This window comes from Chaetodon auriga, chromosome 19, assembly GCF_051107435.1.
Source record: "Chaetodon auriga isolate fChaAug3 chromosome 19, fChaAug3.hap1, whole genome shotgun sequence".
In the NCBI taxonomy this organism is placed as follows: domain Eukaryota; kingdom Metazoa; phylum Chordata; class Actinopteri; order Chaetodontiformes; family Chaetodontidae; genus Chaetodon; species Chaetodon auriga.
The window spans coordinates 11,269,701-11,287,500 of NC_135092.1; the positions used below are offsets into that span (position 1 = coordinate 11,269,701).

Below are 17,800 nucleotides of genomic sequence, written 5' to 3' on the forward strand. Positions count from 1 at the left end.
AAGCAGATCCGAAAGATTTTCACACCATTTTATTAGCAACAATGTGTCTGTTAGTTATACATTAGAAACAAGGACAGAAACATTTCTGCTGTACTGTACTGAGTCTGAAAAACCAGCTGGATCATTAAAATAAAGCAAGTAATTCAAATACTTTAGGGTAAAAGCAACACTGCGTTTGAATAAACACTTGTAATAATAACGCTAATAATAATAATAATAAATCTCTCTCATAATTCTTTATGGCACGACATTTCTTGTGCAACTGTCACATTTCTGTTTAAAAAGTAAGGAAAGCATAGCATTGAGAGGTGTGTGTGTGTCTGTGTGCATGTGTGTCATAATGTATTTGCAGGGAAGCACATGTCACGAGAGGAAAAACTTAAAATCACTCACTGTTTCACCCTTTGGGAAAATAAATGAGCATGGTTACTAAGAAAATCAACAGAGACGAAGCGAGAGAGGGAGAGAGGGAGAGAGAGAGGGAGAGAGGGAGAGAGAGAGAGAGAGAGAGAGAGGGAGAGAGAGGGAGAGAGAGAGAGAGAGAGGGTACAAGAGCATTTACCATCCATATTGAGGGAAGGGGCAGGTCCAGAAGGGACAATCCAATCAGCTTCAAGCCCCTCATACAACCGCCAGCATTTCTTCTTGAAATCAAGCAGTAAATAAATTCATTCATTAAATGTGTGTCCTGTGTCCATAAAACTCCAGTCAGAATATCAGCCCTGCAGCCAGGCCGGTCAGCCAGGCGCTGAAAATAAAAACAATCCCAAGAAGGACCTCTCTGAGTGCCTCAGAGCAAGAGCAAATATTCCTCAGTCCAACGAGTCGAGAGAAGAGAGACAGAGACTGGAGTGTATGCTATGGCCTGTTAAATATTTATAGATGTGCCTTTAAAGGTGAATTAATCTTTAGCCCATGAATCCATATATCAACAAACCAGAGACAACACAAGGAATGCAGTGAAGAGTCCACGAAATGAAACTTCAGTGAAGAACTATAATGAATATCACATTGTAAAGTTCAAAACTTCTTGCTCCTCCGACTGCCACCTACAACCCGAGTGTGTGTCGTAGCATTAATCAGCAAAATAAACATTTACAGAGTAGCTACGAACCCACTCAGAGTTTGCCGTATCATCTGGTTGGGTCATTCTTAGCTTTAACATGACTTTAAAGGTAAAGTGGCACATGGAAACGAATATTATCCCTTCACCCTTTACAATAAAAGTTTCAATGTTATTGCAACCCTCCACTGGGTTCAGTATACATACAGTAGGGGTGACAGATTGTGTTTAATTTTAATGAATCAGAATCCTGGTATAACAATTGATCGAGTTATACACACACACACACATGCATGCAAGCACACTCACACAATGCGAGAACCTGTCCCCCTTTGGCACCTAGTCCACCCTGCCTGCAAGAACACAGAGGCCTGTCTCTGCTGAAGTGTAGTATTCTGTATTTACACTTTGTGTTGTCACCAGACGTTCAGAGAAACCAGCCTCCCGTCAGACTGGAGACCTCTATGAAAGGATGTGGAAAACAAGCGGGGATTCCATCTTCTGTGAGCCCTTTATGTCTTAGAATATTATGGCCTAAGTTTAGTCTATGTAAAATGTCTGGGGGTGGCAGCTAAAACACGACAGCCCCCTTTCTCCACTAGTCTAGTGATATTTTGGATTCTCTGTGATCTGTGGATGGAGGAGCAGACAGATCATCCCATCATAGCAGGGGGAAACACTGGACTTCACCTAGTCATATTCTGTTTGCAGCAGCTATGGCAATGAGAAAATCCCTGCCGATGATGTCATTTTGACATGGCGGGAATCTGTCTTTCCTTCAGGCCATGGGTAGAAGAATCCAGAAGAAGTAGGGCTAGACAAACTTTATCAAATCGTAAAACAAATTCCATTGGTTAAAAAAGAACCATTCAAAAACTAAACAAACCAAGAAGTTCATGTTGGTGATAATTTAACATCTTTTGAATACTTTAAACTCTTCATTGGCCCAAGTGTAAGGTCTTAGACCTGAGCATAGTACCTTTGAAAATCCTGTCCTGAGAGCCATCTGAGTCCTCCATTCTGCAAGAGGTGACCAGCAGAACAAGACCAGACTTGATCAGACCATACTAGACTGGACTAAACTGGTCAAGATGACAAAAACACAGTCTGACTCAAGCCCAGTCCGGCCTAGGCCATCCCAGTTCATTTAAGCAGGAACTTACACCGAGGTCCCACCTCGCCCAGCTAAACATCAGTGCTGATGCTGCAGCTGCGGGTGAACATGTCCCTCATGGTGACCGACCGGGCGAGGTTTGGTTTACGGTAGTTTGAAATGTTCACAGGCACTGGCAGTTCCAGGTCCTGCTGCTGGACGCTGCGGTAGCTGATCCGGTCACCTCCATTCCTCAACCCATCTGGTTGATGGTGGAGCTGCGGCTGAGGGGGCTGGAGGTAGAAAGGCAGCTCATAATGTGTACAGGAGGGACAGAAGGTCTGTGAGCGTGTTAGTTTCCTGGCCAGCGGAGGGGTGCAAAAAAGGTCGGGGCCATTTGGGATGGAGGAGGCGGCGGCCGTCGCCGCCACAATGTTGTGATTGGAGTGGACCGGTGGGAGGCGGGATGTAACGGCAAAGTCCGGCTCCTCCTCCTCCGACTCGGACTCTTCCTTCTTGCAGCAATAATACTGGTGGTGGGAAAGGAAGGAGGATGGGATATGAAGATCAGAGATGAGAGGGGAAGATGAGAGGAAGGGAGGGAGAGGTAAGGAGAACAAGGTACCGAATGATGTAAAATGTAAGAGAGATGAGGGAGAGGGTGGGGAGTTAAAAAGAGGCATGACAGAATGTTAAAGAGCATAAAGAGAAAGAGATAAGAGAAAAAGAAGCTCATTCATTGCAGTTACACGGCAGAAATAAACGCTTTGACAAATCACTTTACTATCCAACTATAAAGTCCAGGTCAGCCTCCATATTATAATAATTATGGTCATGTAGTTCTATTTTACAGTGTCTGCAACCACAAAGCCAGAGGTTTTGTGTAACTACACAACATTAGACTACTATATTTGTCTGCGGTTTGCACACTATGGACAGAACATCTGCTCTTTAGAGGGACGGTGTCTCTTATAATCTAACCTGTTCTTAGCCCATTTCCCCATGAGGTGCTCCCCATCAACATTGCCCAGTTGTTCATATGTGTTATCTCAGGGAAGCTGCTCGTGCTGCAATATGATGTGAAAACATTTTATTTCTATTTAAAACATTTTTTTTTTAATCGAGCCAAATCCTCAACAATCACAGTGCGAACAGACTTGAATACAGAATCCACTTTTCAGTGGAGAATTTGTGGTTGCTATTTCTGGTCCACAAAATGTAGCTTTCATTCCTGGAATCCCGCCAGCTTATTTGAAGGGATAATTTGGGGATCACTTTTGATTTTGCTGTGAAATATAAGAATCCTAAGAACTCTAATCAGGTCTAAGTGGAAAGGAGCATATAATTTCCACTCTAGCAAAGCTACCTTGGATTCCAGTCGATGTCAGTAAATGGACTGCATTCAGATAATGTTTTTAACCAAAGTCATTTACAATTTTCCCCTCATTCAATCATTCACACACACTCACACACACCGATGGCAGGGAGCTCCTTCACAAGGCCTCAACTGGCTTACTCGAGGAGACTTCAACACATGGCGAGGAGGAGCTGCAAACCACCTACTCTGAGACTGATGCTCTACCTGCTGAGCCACAGGCACCCCTCAGCAGGAGTTTTACAAGTTTTAAGGTGGTAACTGTCTCGACCCCCTTTTCAAAGCTTTTGAAACCTGACAGATTTTTAAGCCATTATACACATATTAATGTAGACATAGGTTATTAGACCAATCACGACTGCTCTGCTCCTTTTAAACTCCATTAAGCTATATTTTTGACATTAAAACCGAATGAATGCAGGCAAAAAAGACTCTCCCCACTGAGAATAAAGTCCCAGTTTTGCAGCATTCAACCTCTTTCAGCCCATCGTTTTGGTTTTCATCCCCTCTTCCCCTCTTTTCCCATGTGAACCGTGTGACAGCTGAATTCTAAAGAATAAAGAGCAGAAACAGCATGTATGCAGAGTATTTTACAAAAAAGAGAATTTTGTTCACTATACTTCCAAAAAAAGCATCTTCCATCAGCTAAGATGGGCTCTTGTAATGTTTCTTATTAAATGCATTTGAGTATTTGGAGCAAAGTCGATAAAAATATTTCAAGGAGGTTCTGAAACTGAGCTTCGGCAGGAATTTTGAATTCTTTGATGAAATCATCATTATGCACCCTTGAGCAAAATTATATATTTTTCATGTCCACAGACCCAGCTGTTGAGATTCAAATCTTGTAAAAGTTATAGTTATGCTAGTAATTCATGATTCCCACATGTTCCCAGATGTTTAAATTAGGAGCTACAGGATAACAAGACGAAGTTGCTCTCGATCTCACTCATATTTTCTGACACCAAGGATGAGTTTCAGTGTTCAGTGTTATGTGATAGCAGCAAACTTTTAGTCGTTGTTTGCTCTGCTACAGCACTGAGTCCAGAAACAAGGGCAGTGGCAGTCGGTTGGTGCAGCTACTCAGTCATTTTGTCAGTTCAAACCACTTTGGCCTGAGTGGGTGTCATGCATTGTGATTTCTAGCTTTCACTTTGAGGTCATTTAGACAGCTTGTACAAGACGAAGCAGATTTGGGGTAGAAGTTGATAAATTACAGCAAATCTTCGACATTATGGGAAACATGCTTATTTGATTTGTGGGGGAGAGTTAGTTGAGGAGATTGACACCACTCTCATGTCAGTAAAGAAAATATAAGCCCGCAGCCAACAGCTGGCTATCTTAACTTAGCATAAAATGGTAAAACAAAATCTGCCTACCAGCACCTCTAAAATTCACATATTCTGCCTCATTTGTTTAATCCGTACAAAAACTGATGTGCAAAAAAAATGTTTTCATTTTAAGGGATCAGTGTGTAGGATTTAGTGGCACTCAGTATTGACGTTGCAGATTGCAACCAACTCAACACCCCTCTCCATATGTTTAGGAGAAGCTATGGTGGCTCTGCAGACTCTGCAGATATAAAAAGCTCATTCTAAGGTATTGAAAACACAGTTCTTATTGCAGGTTATTATACATTATTGAAAACATGATCACACCGTTTCTTGGCTCTAAGGGGTTGCTAGGCAACCAGAAGAGACTCCAGGAAGTTACTGGTCTTAGCCAAGAAATAGTCCAACACATAACCACCCATAAAATGTCAGATTGTGATTTCTACACTTTGGTTTTGCATTGATTAATTAACGAGATATAAAGTTTTAGTCGGTGAGCTTTGCAGGTGCTGGGAGGTGCATTTTGTCACCATCAGGCAGAGTCAAGCTAGCTGTTTCCCCATGTCTCCAGTCTTTGTGCTAAGCTAAGCTCACTGGCAGGTATGAGAGTCGTACCAACTCTCCCCCAGAAAGCAAATGAGCATACTCCACAAAAATGTTAAACTAATCCTTTTTAGAAATGCACTACAATTCTAGTTGTAACTCAATTTGTTGCATATTCTGTATTCTAATTTTTTTAATGCTTCATTGCAATTGCAGAAAGTACACAATATAATGTAAAACAGAAACAAAACCACACGCTGGAATAATAATCCACTAACTGCAGTAATGCTTCCTGGTGGTGTTATTAGTGTGATGTTTCAACTTAACTGGAGTTTGTCAAACATGGAAATACAAAGCAGTTCTTCTCACCTAATCCCATTTTCATGTTGTTCATACACAGCCCACAGCACCTGACCAAGACCAGCGCTCTGAATACCAGTGCACAGCCCCACAGACAGATGGACAGCATAATGACATTTTAAAAAGGACCACAATGTGACCTACTTAGAAAGAAATGAAACTAAAGTCTGTCAACTAATGTGAGATAAGAGTCATAGGATTGATTCGCTAAACTTTCAGACTTTGTAGAGAAGACTGGGTTCAGACTGAGGCAGAAGTGCTGCTGAAAGCAAAGCGCTAACACGTTCATTTCTTCCTCACTGGTGTAAAATGAAAAGCATAAGAGCTTATTTTTGTGAGTGCAGATATGTATGGCTTTTATTCCTCACAGTGTTGTATCACTCTTCTATTTTTCTGTTTTCCATGACATTCTCCCTTCTTCTAGCTGCAGAACAGGTGATTCCCCTGAATTTCCAATAATGATCTGTCCAGTTGCTACAAATTAATGACTTTCCCATCAGTCTCATCAATAGGCTACTCTGTGTTTAGTGGCAATGAGCAACTAAGATGTTGATTATTGTAAAGATTATACCTGCTAAACATCAGCAGGCTTGCAGTATCAGCACGTTAGCACGTTAGCACTGAGGTGAAACAGGCGCTGTGCCTACGTATAGCCTCACAGAGCATGGCTGTAGTCTCTTAGTTTTGTTGAATTGTACTTTGCTTTTTTTATCTGGAGTCTCAAAAACAACTCAACACACTTTAGTGAAATTTGGTGAGAGGTTTTTGCCATGAGTCAAGACATCAATTATTTGTTTTCAGTGCTGAATGCATCACCATGTGGCCATATGTAAACTGCTAAATGTTTTGACTTGCAATCAAATTTTGATGATTGTGCACATCCTGAGCCATCCTCAAAATCTGTCACCATTTCAGTATGTTACAACAACATAATCAATTTACGATCTCCAACAAGCTTCATGACTTCTCCAAAAATCGTGGTCACCATTTCCCACCACTGTATCTGATGCAATTCTGATTGCATATTGTTATCTAACACCGTCCCATGACCATCAACAAAGTACCATCCTCCTTGTCATCCCTTCTTTACAGCATTTCAGAGGAAACACATTGGATTTATCAGAGACTGAATGCAGCTGTGGCCTCACCTGCAGCCTACAGTAGCACAGTACTGCGATGATAAGGAGTAATATAACTGTAGCTAGAATTCCACCAGTGATGACCACTGTCCCGGCTGTCATTCGAATGGCTCTCCATCAACACCCTGCAGAGAGCAAGAGGAGGGGAGGTTGGGAGAAGAGTACAAAAGAGTAGAGGGAGGGTAGAGAGAGTAGAGGGTAGGAAGTGAGTGAAAGAAGGAATGATGGAGGAGAAAGCACACAATTCATGAGTACAGTGGCTTCATTAAGTAGATTATAACTGTGTGTCATCTCAGCGGTGCTTATTGAATTATCCAGCGGTTAGGAGACATGTAATAGAATCATCCTACAAATGCTGCTCATAATACAGACGGGATCTCAGGCTGGAACATATAGAAAAAATAAGTGAGGTAGAGAGGGGGAAAGCAGTATTCAGCAGCGGAACAGCAATAAAAGTGAGTGGCAGAGATGACATGAGAGCGAAGAGATAAATGGATGGTGGGAGTGACGAGAGGTGGAGCGACTGAGGCAGGTGAGAGACACAAAGACAGCGTGAGCAGTGAATTGACATGGAGCGGGAGGGAAAAAGAGGTCAAGATGAGCTTAGAAATAGGTATAGAAAAGGGATTTGATGAATGGATATGAGAGGGAGAGACAAAATGATGGAGGGGATGAAGAAGGTGGTGCAGGAGATTGATGGGGAGAGGTGAAACATAAACAGAGCGCACATGGAAATGAAGAGGAGTGGATGGGATGATGACAAAAGAGATTTTGCTGAGATTTTGTGCGAAGAAATCATCAAGCCAAGCTCGTGACAGTGAAAACACTATATGAATCTTTTTCAAAATATGAACTGAACTGCACAAAGTAGAACTATGTATACCACGATATTGAATGGAGATCTTATGGGTAGATGTATAACAGATACAGGAGGAGAGACATCCTTCCTCAGTGTTTATGTGGTTGCATCAGGAGGTGGTTTGCAAAGAGCATTGCTTCCTCAATCATCTCTTGATGAAATAGAGATTATTTAAAAGTCTAGACCACAGAAATGGCAGATGAAGGAGAGAGAGAGAGAGAGAGAGAGAGAGAGAGAGAGAGAGAGAGAGAGAGAACAATCTCATGATAAATATGACGAATGACACAACAAGCAAAATATGCAAACAAGGTGACGAAGATGTATTTAACTTTGCTGAGATCCAACAGTGAGCAGACAGAAAAGAAACCACGACAGAAACAGAACAATGTGCAAAGCAGACAGAAAGAAAGATGACCTTTACTGCATCAGTCAGCAGGAAACATCAAACCGGACAGCTGTAGGTGACCTGTGAACTCTGACCTTAAATCAGAGCTCACAACAAAGACAAATGGAGACGTTGACCCATGTGCTCAGAGCTCATTCATCAAGCTCTGCAGAACCGCAGCACAGATCTACCTTCACCGTTGTCCTTCTATCCTTCTTCTCTGTGATTGCACCATTTCTTTTTGGTAATTTGTATAATTTATTCCAGGTTGTGTCGCTGTTTCTTTAGCATGCTGTCCTTCTAGGTGAGTCACAAAACCCAAGCCAAGGCCTTAATGCAATCTATGAGACTAACTATCTGTTGATTTTGTCATTTCAGGTGGTTGACATTTGACACAGTTTGAGCATTGGGAAATCACATGCAGACAGAAATGACTGGGGAGGGAACGCTACAGAACATTTGCAGGAGTATGACTGACTTGAGACTGAACTGACCTCATTCTCAGTTTATTAGATCAATGCTTCCCTTTAATTACCTCTTCTCAGTCCCTACAGCAGCTGGATTACCGGAAGAAGCCTTGAGCCTGGAGGCTTTAAATATTCATTTTACTCTTGAAAGTAATGCACATGAATCGCAAACACTGTAATGTCACTAAGATTTTTTAAAAAGTTATTCCTTTGTTCTGCCTTCCCGTCACTGTAAAGCAGTAAAGTACTCAAGGTAGTCACATAACTGAGGAGTTTGGTCTGTGCAGCAACCAATGTGTCCATCGACAATGCTCTGAAGCATCACTCACTCATACGACAGCATGAGGAACTCCAGTGTATCCTGTATGGAGGATATGCATTGCTGCCGTGAGCTCAATGTGTCAACATCGCAGTTGAGCGAGATCATGGTTGGTCTGCTGCAGTAATATTTGGGTGTGATGCTCGTGATGACACCTAACCCTTATGTATGCTGCATGAAATGTGAAATGTACTGTGGAGGATGTAGACAGAGCTCACAGCATCCACAACAAGGAAGGGAAGCAGGATTTTGTCCCAGTTTTATGGGCGCTGTTTCTGCAAAAACTGCTCTTGTAAGCTCAGAACTTGACCATCATTGATGTTATTTTTGTTTTAATAATCACTGGAGGATTTCTTGAAAAATCCACAGTATCCCACAATGTTACATTTGCAGTAACAGCCGCAGGAAGCTGGTTCTACAATGCTCTAACTGCATTTCGTGCATCATGTTTGATTTTGCATGACCTCCAGTTTAGTTTATATTTATATGGGATATTGCACATTGTAAGAAATCAATTAGTCATTTTGAGCAAAATATAAGTCATATGACAGTAAAGAGGAAAAGAGATGAGATGCATCTGTACATCATGTCACTCCAATAAAATAAATCAACAATAAAAATGCAAAAACACCCACCAAGAACTTTAGTATGCTAGCAGAATGATGCAAATAATTGACGCAAAAACTGTGCACTTAGTGTGACCTTTTGCCCTCCTGTGCCTCGCATGTGTCACCGATGGGAAAATCTACTGTCAGTGCACAGACATCACCACGCACTGATTAAAAAATAGAAATAAAAGAGTCGTCATCGAGCTCCCAGGTTTAGTAACATCCTTATGTATTTGTGGAAAACCCTGCAGATACTTGACAGATGTGGGTACAGACCTGTTTCCATTCATTACATCCACAATCTGGAAGTGTCATAGGACCACACCATCATACCGCATTGTGGATAATTGCCTGAAACCAAAAATAGGCCAGCAGGCTTGTTGCTAAGCTATGACTCAATGGTGCAAGCCATTATCAGCAGCTAGCACACAGCAGTATAGGCCTGTGTTGTCAAGATCTAACTCAACTGTGACATGGACACACCCTAAAATAGAACCATTGGGGAAAAAAAAGCAGGATTGCTGACACAAACTGGAGCATTTTGATGTAAATGTAAACAAACAGTCACACTAATTCCTGCATACCCAGTGCACAATTTACATTGACTGTGTTCCAATTTCCACTTGCACATCCTGGTGTAAACAATGCTCTCCATCAGCATCCCTCAGCCTACTCACACACACTTCACTGTTAGACAGAGGGAGTTCTATTCACCAAGTGACTGACAGCTCTGACCTGAAACACCTCGAAACCATGCTGAATTCCTTTGTGGGTAACTTGTCTAAACTATATTAGATTACATTTTGATATGTGTCTCCAGAGATGCTCTTGGAAGTTGGAATGGATCAAACTGTCTCTACAGTAGCTGTCTGTCCTGTCTGCAAACACAACACAGCTCCTCTCCCCTGAAGCTGGAATACAGCTGGACTCTAATCCAATCTGCAGGCCACCAACCAAATCAATATGGAGGAACAAGAAGAAAAACAAGAACAGAGCGTTTTAGACTTAAAGGAGCTCAACTGGATAGGGAAAATGCTGAGATTTATTTTTGGGGACATTTTTGATGTCAGGAAAAGAGAAATCAAGGAGCAGAGTTTGAAATCGAAGGCTTTGTCTGACATTTAGGTGAAGCTTGTTGATGTAATGCACTGCAGGACGCTAATCGAGTCTTCAGGTTTCACTTAAGTTAGTGCTTTATTAAATATGAATAATCTGTCTAATGATGAACTTAAAGCTGCACTAATCAATATTTTCCTTATGAATAATGGATCAAATGTGTGCTCACTTATATTAACGAACCCTCTGAGAATTTACTCTATGGAGTGTTTAGTGTCTTTGAGCTCATTGTTTTGGTTCACTGTTACTGCTCTTATCAGTGTCGCAGGAAGCTGTTTTAAAAACCCATTGTCTTCCATCTGTCCAGCACCGAACAGCAGAAGGACAAAAAGCAGCTAAAGAGACATATTTTTCCCCAAAATTGGTGGTGACCAAGAGCAGAGCTAAAAGGAGAGTGAATACTGGACCTACATTCATCAAGTGGACAGACACAGTTTTCACAGGTTGTTTCTGCTGTCCCCAATTAGCCGGTTATTGCAGGTTCAATTTAAAGCTTTATCAAATATTAAGACATATGAGACAGACAAGCACACAGTATGAATCAATATTTTATGTCAACAATGGATCAAATGACTCACTTACCCACAGAGAATTATGACCCAAGTCTGCAGTTCCCCTCAGTTTCATGGAGCATCTTTCAGCTCATTGTTTTGGTTTTACGACTTGCACCTTTACTGTTCTTGGTCAAGTTTGTTTGCAGCTGCAGCAGGCAGCTGTTTTCATTGACAATCCTCTGAAAACCCCACTGTACACTCCCCACTCAACACCAAACGACATGCAGACAAAGTTAGCAACTAGCTGGTGATCACAGTGGAGCATTCAGCAGCTTAAGAGCTGCATATTTCCCTGAGGAGCAGGTAGAGACAAAAATAGGGCTAAAAGAAGAGAGACTTACATTCACAAGGTGGCCAGACACAATACTCTACATGAATGCTAATGTGACTCACTGTCTGCTGGAGGTGTAAGCAGGCAGCTGTTTGCGAACAAGGTTGCCACACCACCTTTATAAGGTTGTCACTGACCAGAGCATTATGCGAATGCTGTGATCGCAGCTTGTTCCCCTGTCCCCGAGTGGCAGAAAAGTCCTTTATTGCTGCATTACAAACACAACAAAATATTAATCTTCCGGTGGCATTTCTGATTTTTTTTTTTTTCAGTTTCATGGTAATACTTCACATACTGAATACAGTCCATGAGACAGTCTTCCATGTATTGATTTTTAATAAAACATACAAATCAAGGATGTAGTGTAATTTGACGTATATTATGCGAGTGAAACATATCATCTATAAACCTTTGGCCATGTTATGAGCAGCATTTGCTGTCTTGGTATTGAACCGTTTCTGTAAAAAAATGGTCCTACTCCTTAAATTCTGACCCCTCTCCAGCAAGTGCACAGATAGTAATAGCTTGCACAAAACACACACACACGTACAATGAAGGGATCCAAGACACAGGAGCCACATGGCAGAATAATATTAATGTCTGTACTATAGGATGTCTGTGTATTACTACTGTGAAACAACCACTCAAAACACACACACTAATGCAAAGGAAAAATCTGTGTAAACACACACAGTGTCTTAACCATCGTCCAGTGTCCCCCCACACACACACAAACACACACGCACATACATGCATTAGTCATTGTGCAGGGTAGGCAGGCAATGTGTATCTCCTAGGGCTCCCTTAATCAGAACAGTGTGTGAGGGATGTGTTGCAGCAAGGCGACGAACAGCGTTAATTATTTAACCAAACACACACACACATGCACACGCACCCCCACACACACAGGCACGCACGCAATCCAAAACTCCATTGTGAAATAGTACTGGAGAAAGGCAAACTTGTCTGCTCAGCTCCTTTTGCTGGTGTTCGTCCGCAGGAATGACAAGAGGTTAGGGGCGGAAGAAGAATAGCAGCGGACACATGCACACACACACACACACACACACACAAACACACACAAACACTCACATGCAATAATTTTAGTACTAGCTAACATGCTCAGACAGTGGGCTTTGGAATAAACTGCCACGCTGTGATGAAACATGGCAGGGATCATAGCAGAGGTCTTGCTTGGAATAATGGCTGTTGACAGGCTTTCAGCTGAACAGGGAAGTAGCACGCAGTAGGTGGCGGGTTCGAGTCACACACAGGAGACAATAACATGCCCTGAGAACAATGAGATGAGCTCCATTACAGCTGTAGCTGTCAAAGAGCGATTTCACACATGTATTCACAGCCATATTCAAAGACACAGGCGCACACACACATACATGGCTCTCTCAGGAAATGACACGAGCCAAACAGTCCTAAATAAATGTATGCTTGAAAGTTCAGTGAATGACATCCTTCAAAGTTTCTGGAGTGTTCAAGCTCACAAACAGACACCAGAGCTCCAATCTTTTAATATAAAGGAAGCCATAATGGCCTATGCTTCATTAAGTGTCGTGACAAAATCTGTTGAATTGCAGCATTTTGTCCTCGATTAGTCTTTGTCTACCCTCTAATAAACTGCAATCAGTGGGTATTCAACTAGTATTTGCCAACATAATTCACATCTTACATAACTTCCACCTACAGTGTGCATCATCTTTTTGGAGAAAATTAAAATTAATTCAGATTTCCATTACGCAACATTCATCTCATCTACCATCACTTACATACTGATGTGTGATACATGCAGTATACGCGCCATCATGAAGATAATGAAGTGCCCCTGTGATCCACTTTGTACACTTCATTACTGTTTCTTTGGAGCTCAACCTGTCCCGCTGTGAGATGCTTGTCATGCAGCTGTATAGCTTTAAAGGAGTAGTTCAATGTTTTGGGAAATGTGGTTATTCGTTTTCTTGCGAGATGAGATTATCAATTTTACGCTGACTTGTGAGGTGAGTGTGGAACTACAGCCAGGGGGTTATCTTAGCTTAGCATAAAGGCTGCAAGCAGGGGGAAACTGCTAACCTGGCTCTCTGATGAAAAATGGCTTCAGAGGAAGTTTCATGCTCAAACTATTTCTTCATGAACAACAGTTTATCAGTCCACACAGCACATCTGTGCTGATCTCCATCGTGATGCCAAAACTCCAGGAAATCACTGCACCCGGCTGCTGTTTGCCAAGAAATAGCTACAGCATGTGAATCCCCCTAAAACAAATTATTTTTACATTTGTGTTTGTATACTAATGAGCCTGACCAGCTGTTTCTCCTAGCTTCAAGTCTTTATGCTAAGCAAGGCAATGGCCCCCTGACTTCTCTGTACTTGCCACACTGACATGAGAGTGGCATCAATATTCTTATTGAACTCTAGAAGAAAGGGAATAAGCATATTTCCCAAATTGTAGAACTATGCATATAAAACGTCACTAAACTGAAATCATTCCCTTTTCTGTTGGATGAAGTAAGTGGTCAACATTCCCGCATAGTGCAGACGAGGATTTCACCGGCAAACTCAATCTTCAATGCTAAATAGAGGAAATTGAAATTAATTCTAATGAATGAATTCTAATTAAATTGATTTGCTCAAAAAGTCATTTCGAGGCTGGAACATGCATGAAATGTCAGTGTGTCAATACAATTTAGTATACTAATGATACTGGAGGCTTTGCGCATGTGCAAGTGTTCCCCGAGAGCTGAATAAACATCTAAACATGATGGAGAGGTTAAATTCATGAAAATGAGCTTTGATGCAACGGTGTAACATTGATTTGACTTTATGTTTATTTATTTTCTAATCTCCATTAAGCTTCAATGCAAGTAGTCATATATGTAGACCCAAAGAAATCTTCACAAACCCACGTCTTCCACACTAATAGACTCAAGTACACATTTTTTAATAAGCTTACAAATTCCTCCTTAAGCTCTGTCACAATATTACCCCATCTGGCTTCACTGACCCTGACTGCAGCATCACTTGATTCTCCCTCTCTGGCTCCTGGCTCACCCTGTTCCAGCATAAAATTTCACCAGACACACACAAATTTCTTGTGCTACCCTTTCTTTATGTCCCTGCACCCACCTCCAAGAATAATGACAACAGAGAGCGAGCCTCAGGTAAAACTCTCCCTCCTCATCCCTCTACTGAAAGGCACTGACCGGCTTAGCTCACCCCAAATTCTGACCTTGAGCAAGGTGCCTGGGAAATCCCGAAGGCTGCCAGACTGAGAGGGAAAGGGAGAGTTCAGGATTGTGGATGCAGAAAAGAGAGGAACTAGTTTTCTTGTAGTAATAGTTGGAACACGTGAATACTTTTCATCCCTCTCATGTGCTAATATTGCCTGAGCAATGTTTCTGTAATTAGTGCTCCTCTGTGAATGATATATCATAAAAATGTCTCTCGGCTAATATGAATATAGAACCACGAGGACGTTGGGAAAAGGCTTTACAGTGACCTGGGGGTCTCTTCATTTAATTATACAGCTCTCTAAATGTCTCTCATCCATCTGAATGACCTTGCATGGATGTTCTTTCAGTTCAAATTGCATGCTGATGTAAGAAGCGCCGCTGTAATGTTAAACGCGTTGTGCGTGCACTGGAAGCAGCCTTCCTTGTGCATGCCATACTTTATTTTTAGACAATGTCTAATTAGGTGTTCCTCTGGGTTACCAGTCCATTTTTAGAAATGTTTGGGAATGTTGTGGCACTAATAATGTTGTCAAATTGTAGAAAATTAAGCCTTTTCAAAGGAGTATCACCACCTGCCACTATGGATTTGTCTCAGTCTTTGGATTAAGCCTCTACAGGTAACAAGTTCTACTCATTTAAGGACAATGAATGCTTCCTCTAAAATAGCACAGTAAAAACAACTGCTGAAAACAACAAACTTGTCATTTGGAGAAGAAATGACTGAAAACGGCTCTTGAATTATCAGTCAGTACGAACACTTTCAGTATGGACGGCCTCTGATGAACTGGGTCTGCTATTTGTTTACAGCATTCAATGGGCACTTTTCTTCTGCAATTGTTTGAAGACAGTGGGAAATATTTTAAATATATTTGAAACAGTCAGTTTAGTCAGTTCTCTCGAAGCCATACAGTCCCTCTTACCTATAAATCTCTTTTGTACGTAATGTGCTTTAGCATTAATACTCAGTGTGGGCTCTACTGTAATTATCACCTGTATACACCTGAGTCCATGGCAGAAGCAGTTATCTCTAATAATTTGTACGGAAATATAATAGGACATGGATTGTTTCCCAGTTAAGTGCTGTAATCAGCTCGTGGACAAAATCACATAATGAGGGTGCATTTATTAGTCACATCACTGCTCAGCTAAAGGCTTTTATCATGTCAGTCTGAAAGACGTGATAATATGTTAAAGCACATGTGTTTAGTGTGCCTGTCTGCAGCGTGGCAGCAGACAAACTGTGCCCTGGTGGTGTAAGGTGCAAACCAAGCCTGACATTTTCCTGCCTCTTTTATTTTGAACTGTCTCATTTTGAACTTTTAAAAAGATGTCATTTTTCAGTGCACTACTTTTTTTTTTTTCCAGAATTGGCTTCTTCTCCTGAATGGTTTAAGAAAATGAGCTTTCACTTTCAAAATCTCGTCTCAAAAATAATTGCATGTAATCACATTTTGTCAGTCTGCCACCGCACTTCCTGCTCCTCCCCTCTGCCACGCCATGCTCTACCCTCTGCTGTGCAAATAATACCACTAGTCTCTGTGTGACAGGCTATAATCTTGGCACCAGCAGGAGCTGAAGTTGGCTCAGAGATATTACAGTTCTTTGAACTTCACCGTTGATGGATTGAGGAGCGGTTCGTAGCCCTGAGACTGAGTGATGCAAGCAGTAAAAAGGTGTCCTTGGTGCGCTTCAGCTCTCTCCGAAGAAAGGCTTGGACAAGTTCAGGGTTTTTAAAAGGCTGTGAAAGTTACGGGGCAGGCCTTAATCTTTACTTTAGCCATAAATGTTAAGCAAATGTCGTCACTTTTAACAGTAATCCTATTTTACAGACACGTTGGTTCTAGACACTAAAAGCAGCCAAATATGTTTATGAGTATCTGGATACACTGACGAACTCTAACCCAGTAGTGGAGAGAAAAAAGCAGCCCACAACAACAACAACAACAACAACAACAACAACAAAAAACGCTGCAACAGGTGTTGGAATTAGAGGTATTTTTTCCCAAATAAGTCTGTCTGATGTAAACAGTATCTCTCTGACTGACTCTGCTGCCAACATGCTCATGATCAGCCACCGATGAGCCCTGACTGGTGCCAGCAGTGCTGGACACAACTGCAAAAACCTCAGCCAGTAGTCGGCCACAGAGGCTCGATGATGGCCCGGCGCCACCGGATGGATGAATGTCAGCTTGGTGCATCACGGCCATCAGATGCACGTGGTGGTCAAGCAAAACAGGCTTCCTTACTGTGCCCATACCTCTGTTTAACATAGAGGTCATAGTTGAGTGTGTCTGTGTGGGAATATATGTCAACTGTTTATTCCAGCATCCCCTGCTCACACACATTGTCTCTCTCTCTCTCTCTCTCTCTCACAGACACACACACACACACGTACCTCAAGCTACTTCACCCTAATAGCAGGAACAGTAGTTACCGTTTCATCTTAGCGCTGCATAAATACAACAGACAAGAGCAGCGCTACAGCTCGACAGCATCTCCAGTGGCCCCTCTGAAATAAACTGCTGTTTATGACAGAATATTAGTCTGTCGAGAGATATTTATGCAAACTCTCCGCGCTGTTTGTTCTTTCATACTAAATAATAACCACAACAATTATGCAACAAACAGCAACAAATCCCAGCCCATTTCTCTCACCCCCGGCAAGGAATAAAGTCTGTATGATTGTCTGTGCATATAAGTGTGACTATTCTCTTCTCTTCCAGCACTGAACCAGATTATAAGAGTAGCTGCTGTCTGCCACTGGTTCGCTCCTGGTTTATAAGTTCAGTGTCAGTCATGTCTGCTTCTGAGAAATCGCAGTGACAGAGGAGACAGTTTGTTGTGACACTCAGAGCTCCGTTAGGAACTCCTGGTGAGAAAAACACTCGCCGTGAAAACGCCGCGGAGATAATGCTGTGTTGAGTCTGCCCCTCAGGCAGATTAATATGTTATAGCGAAACAATAAAATGTGTAATAATATGTAAGGAGACACACACACACACACACACACACACACAC

At 41.9% G+C, this 17,800-nt stretch overlaps 1 protein-coding gene across 1 annotated transcript in view; it reads right to left on the reverse strand.

The window, feature by feature from the left end:
• Positions 1 to 11: 11 nt before the first annotated feature.
• LOC143338537 (protein FAM163B-like) overlaps positions 12 to 17,800 on the reverse strand; it is a 27,892-nt gene continuing 10,103 nt past the window's right edge. The window contains exons 2-3 of the mRNA XM_076758996.1: positions 6,911 to 7,026; positions 12 to 2,686 (exon numbers count right to left, since the gene is read on the reverse strand). Of these exons, the coding sequence (XP_076615111.1) occupies positions 2,249 to 2,686; positions 6,911 to 7,003 (531 nt within the window). The 5' untranslated portion in view covers positions 7,004 to 7,026 and the 3' untranslated portion in view covers positions 12 to 2,248. The remainder of the gene's footprint in view (positions 2,687 to 6,910; positions 7,027 to 17,800) is intronic.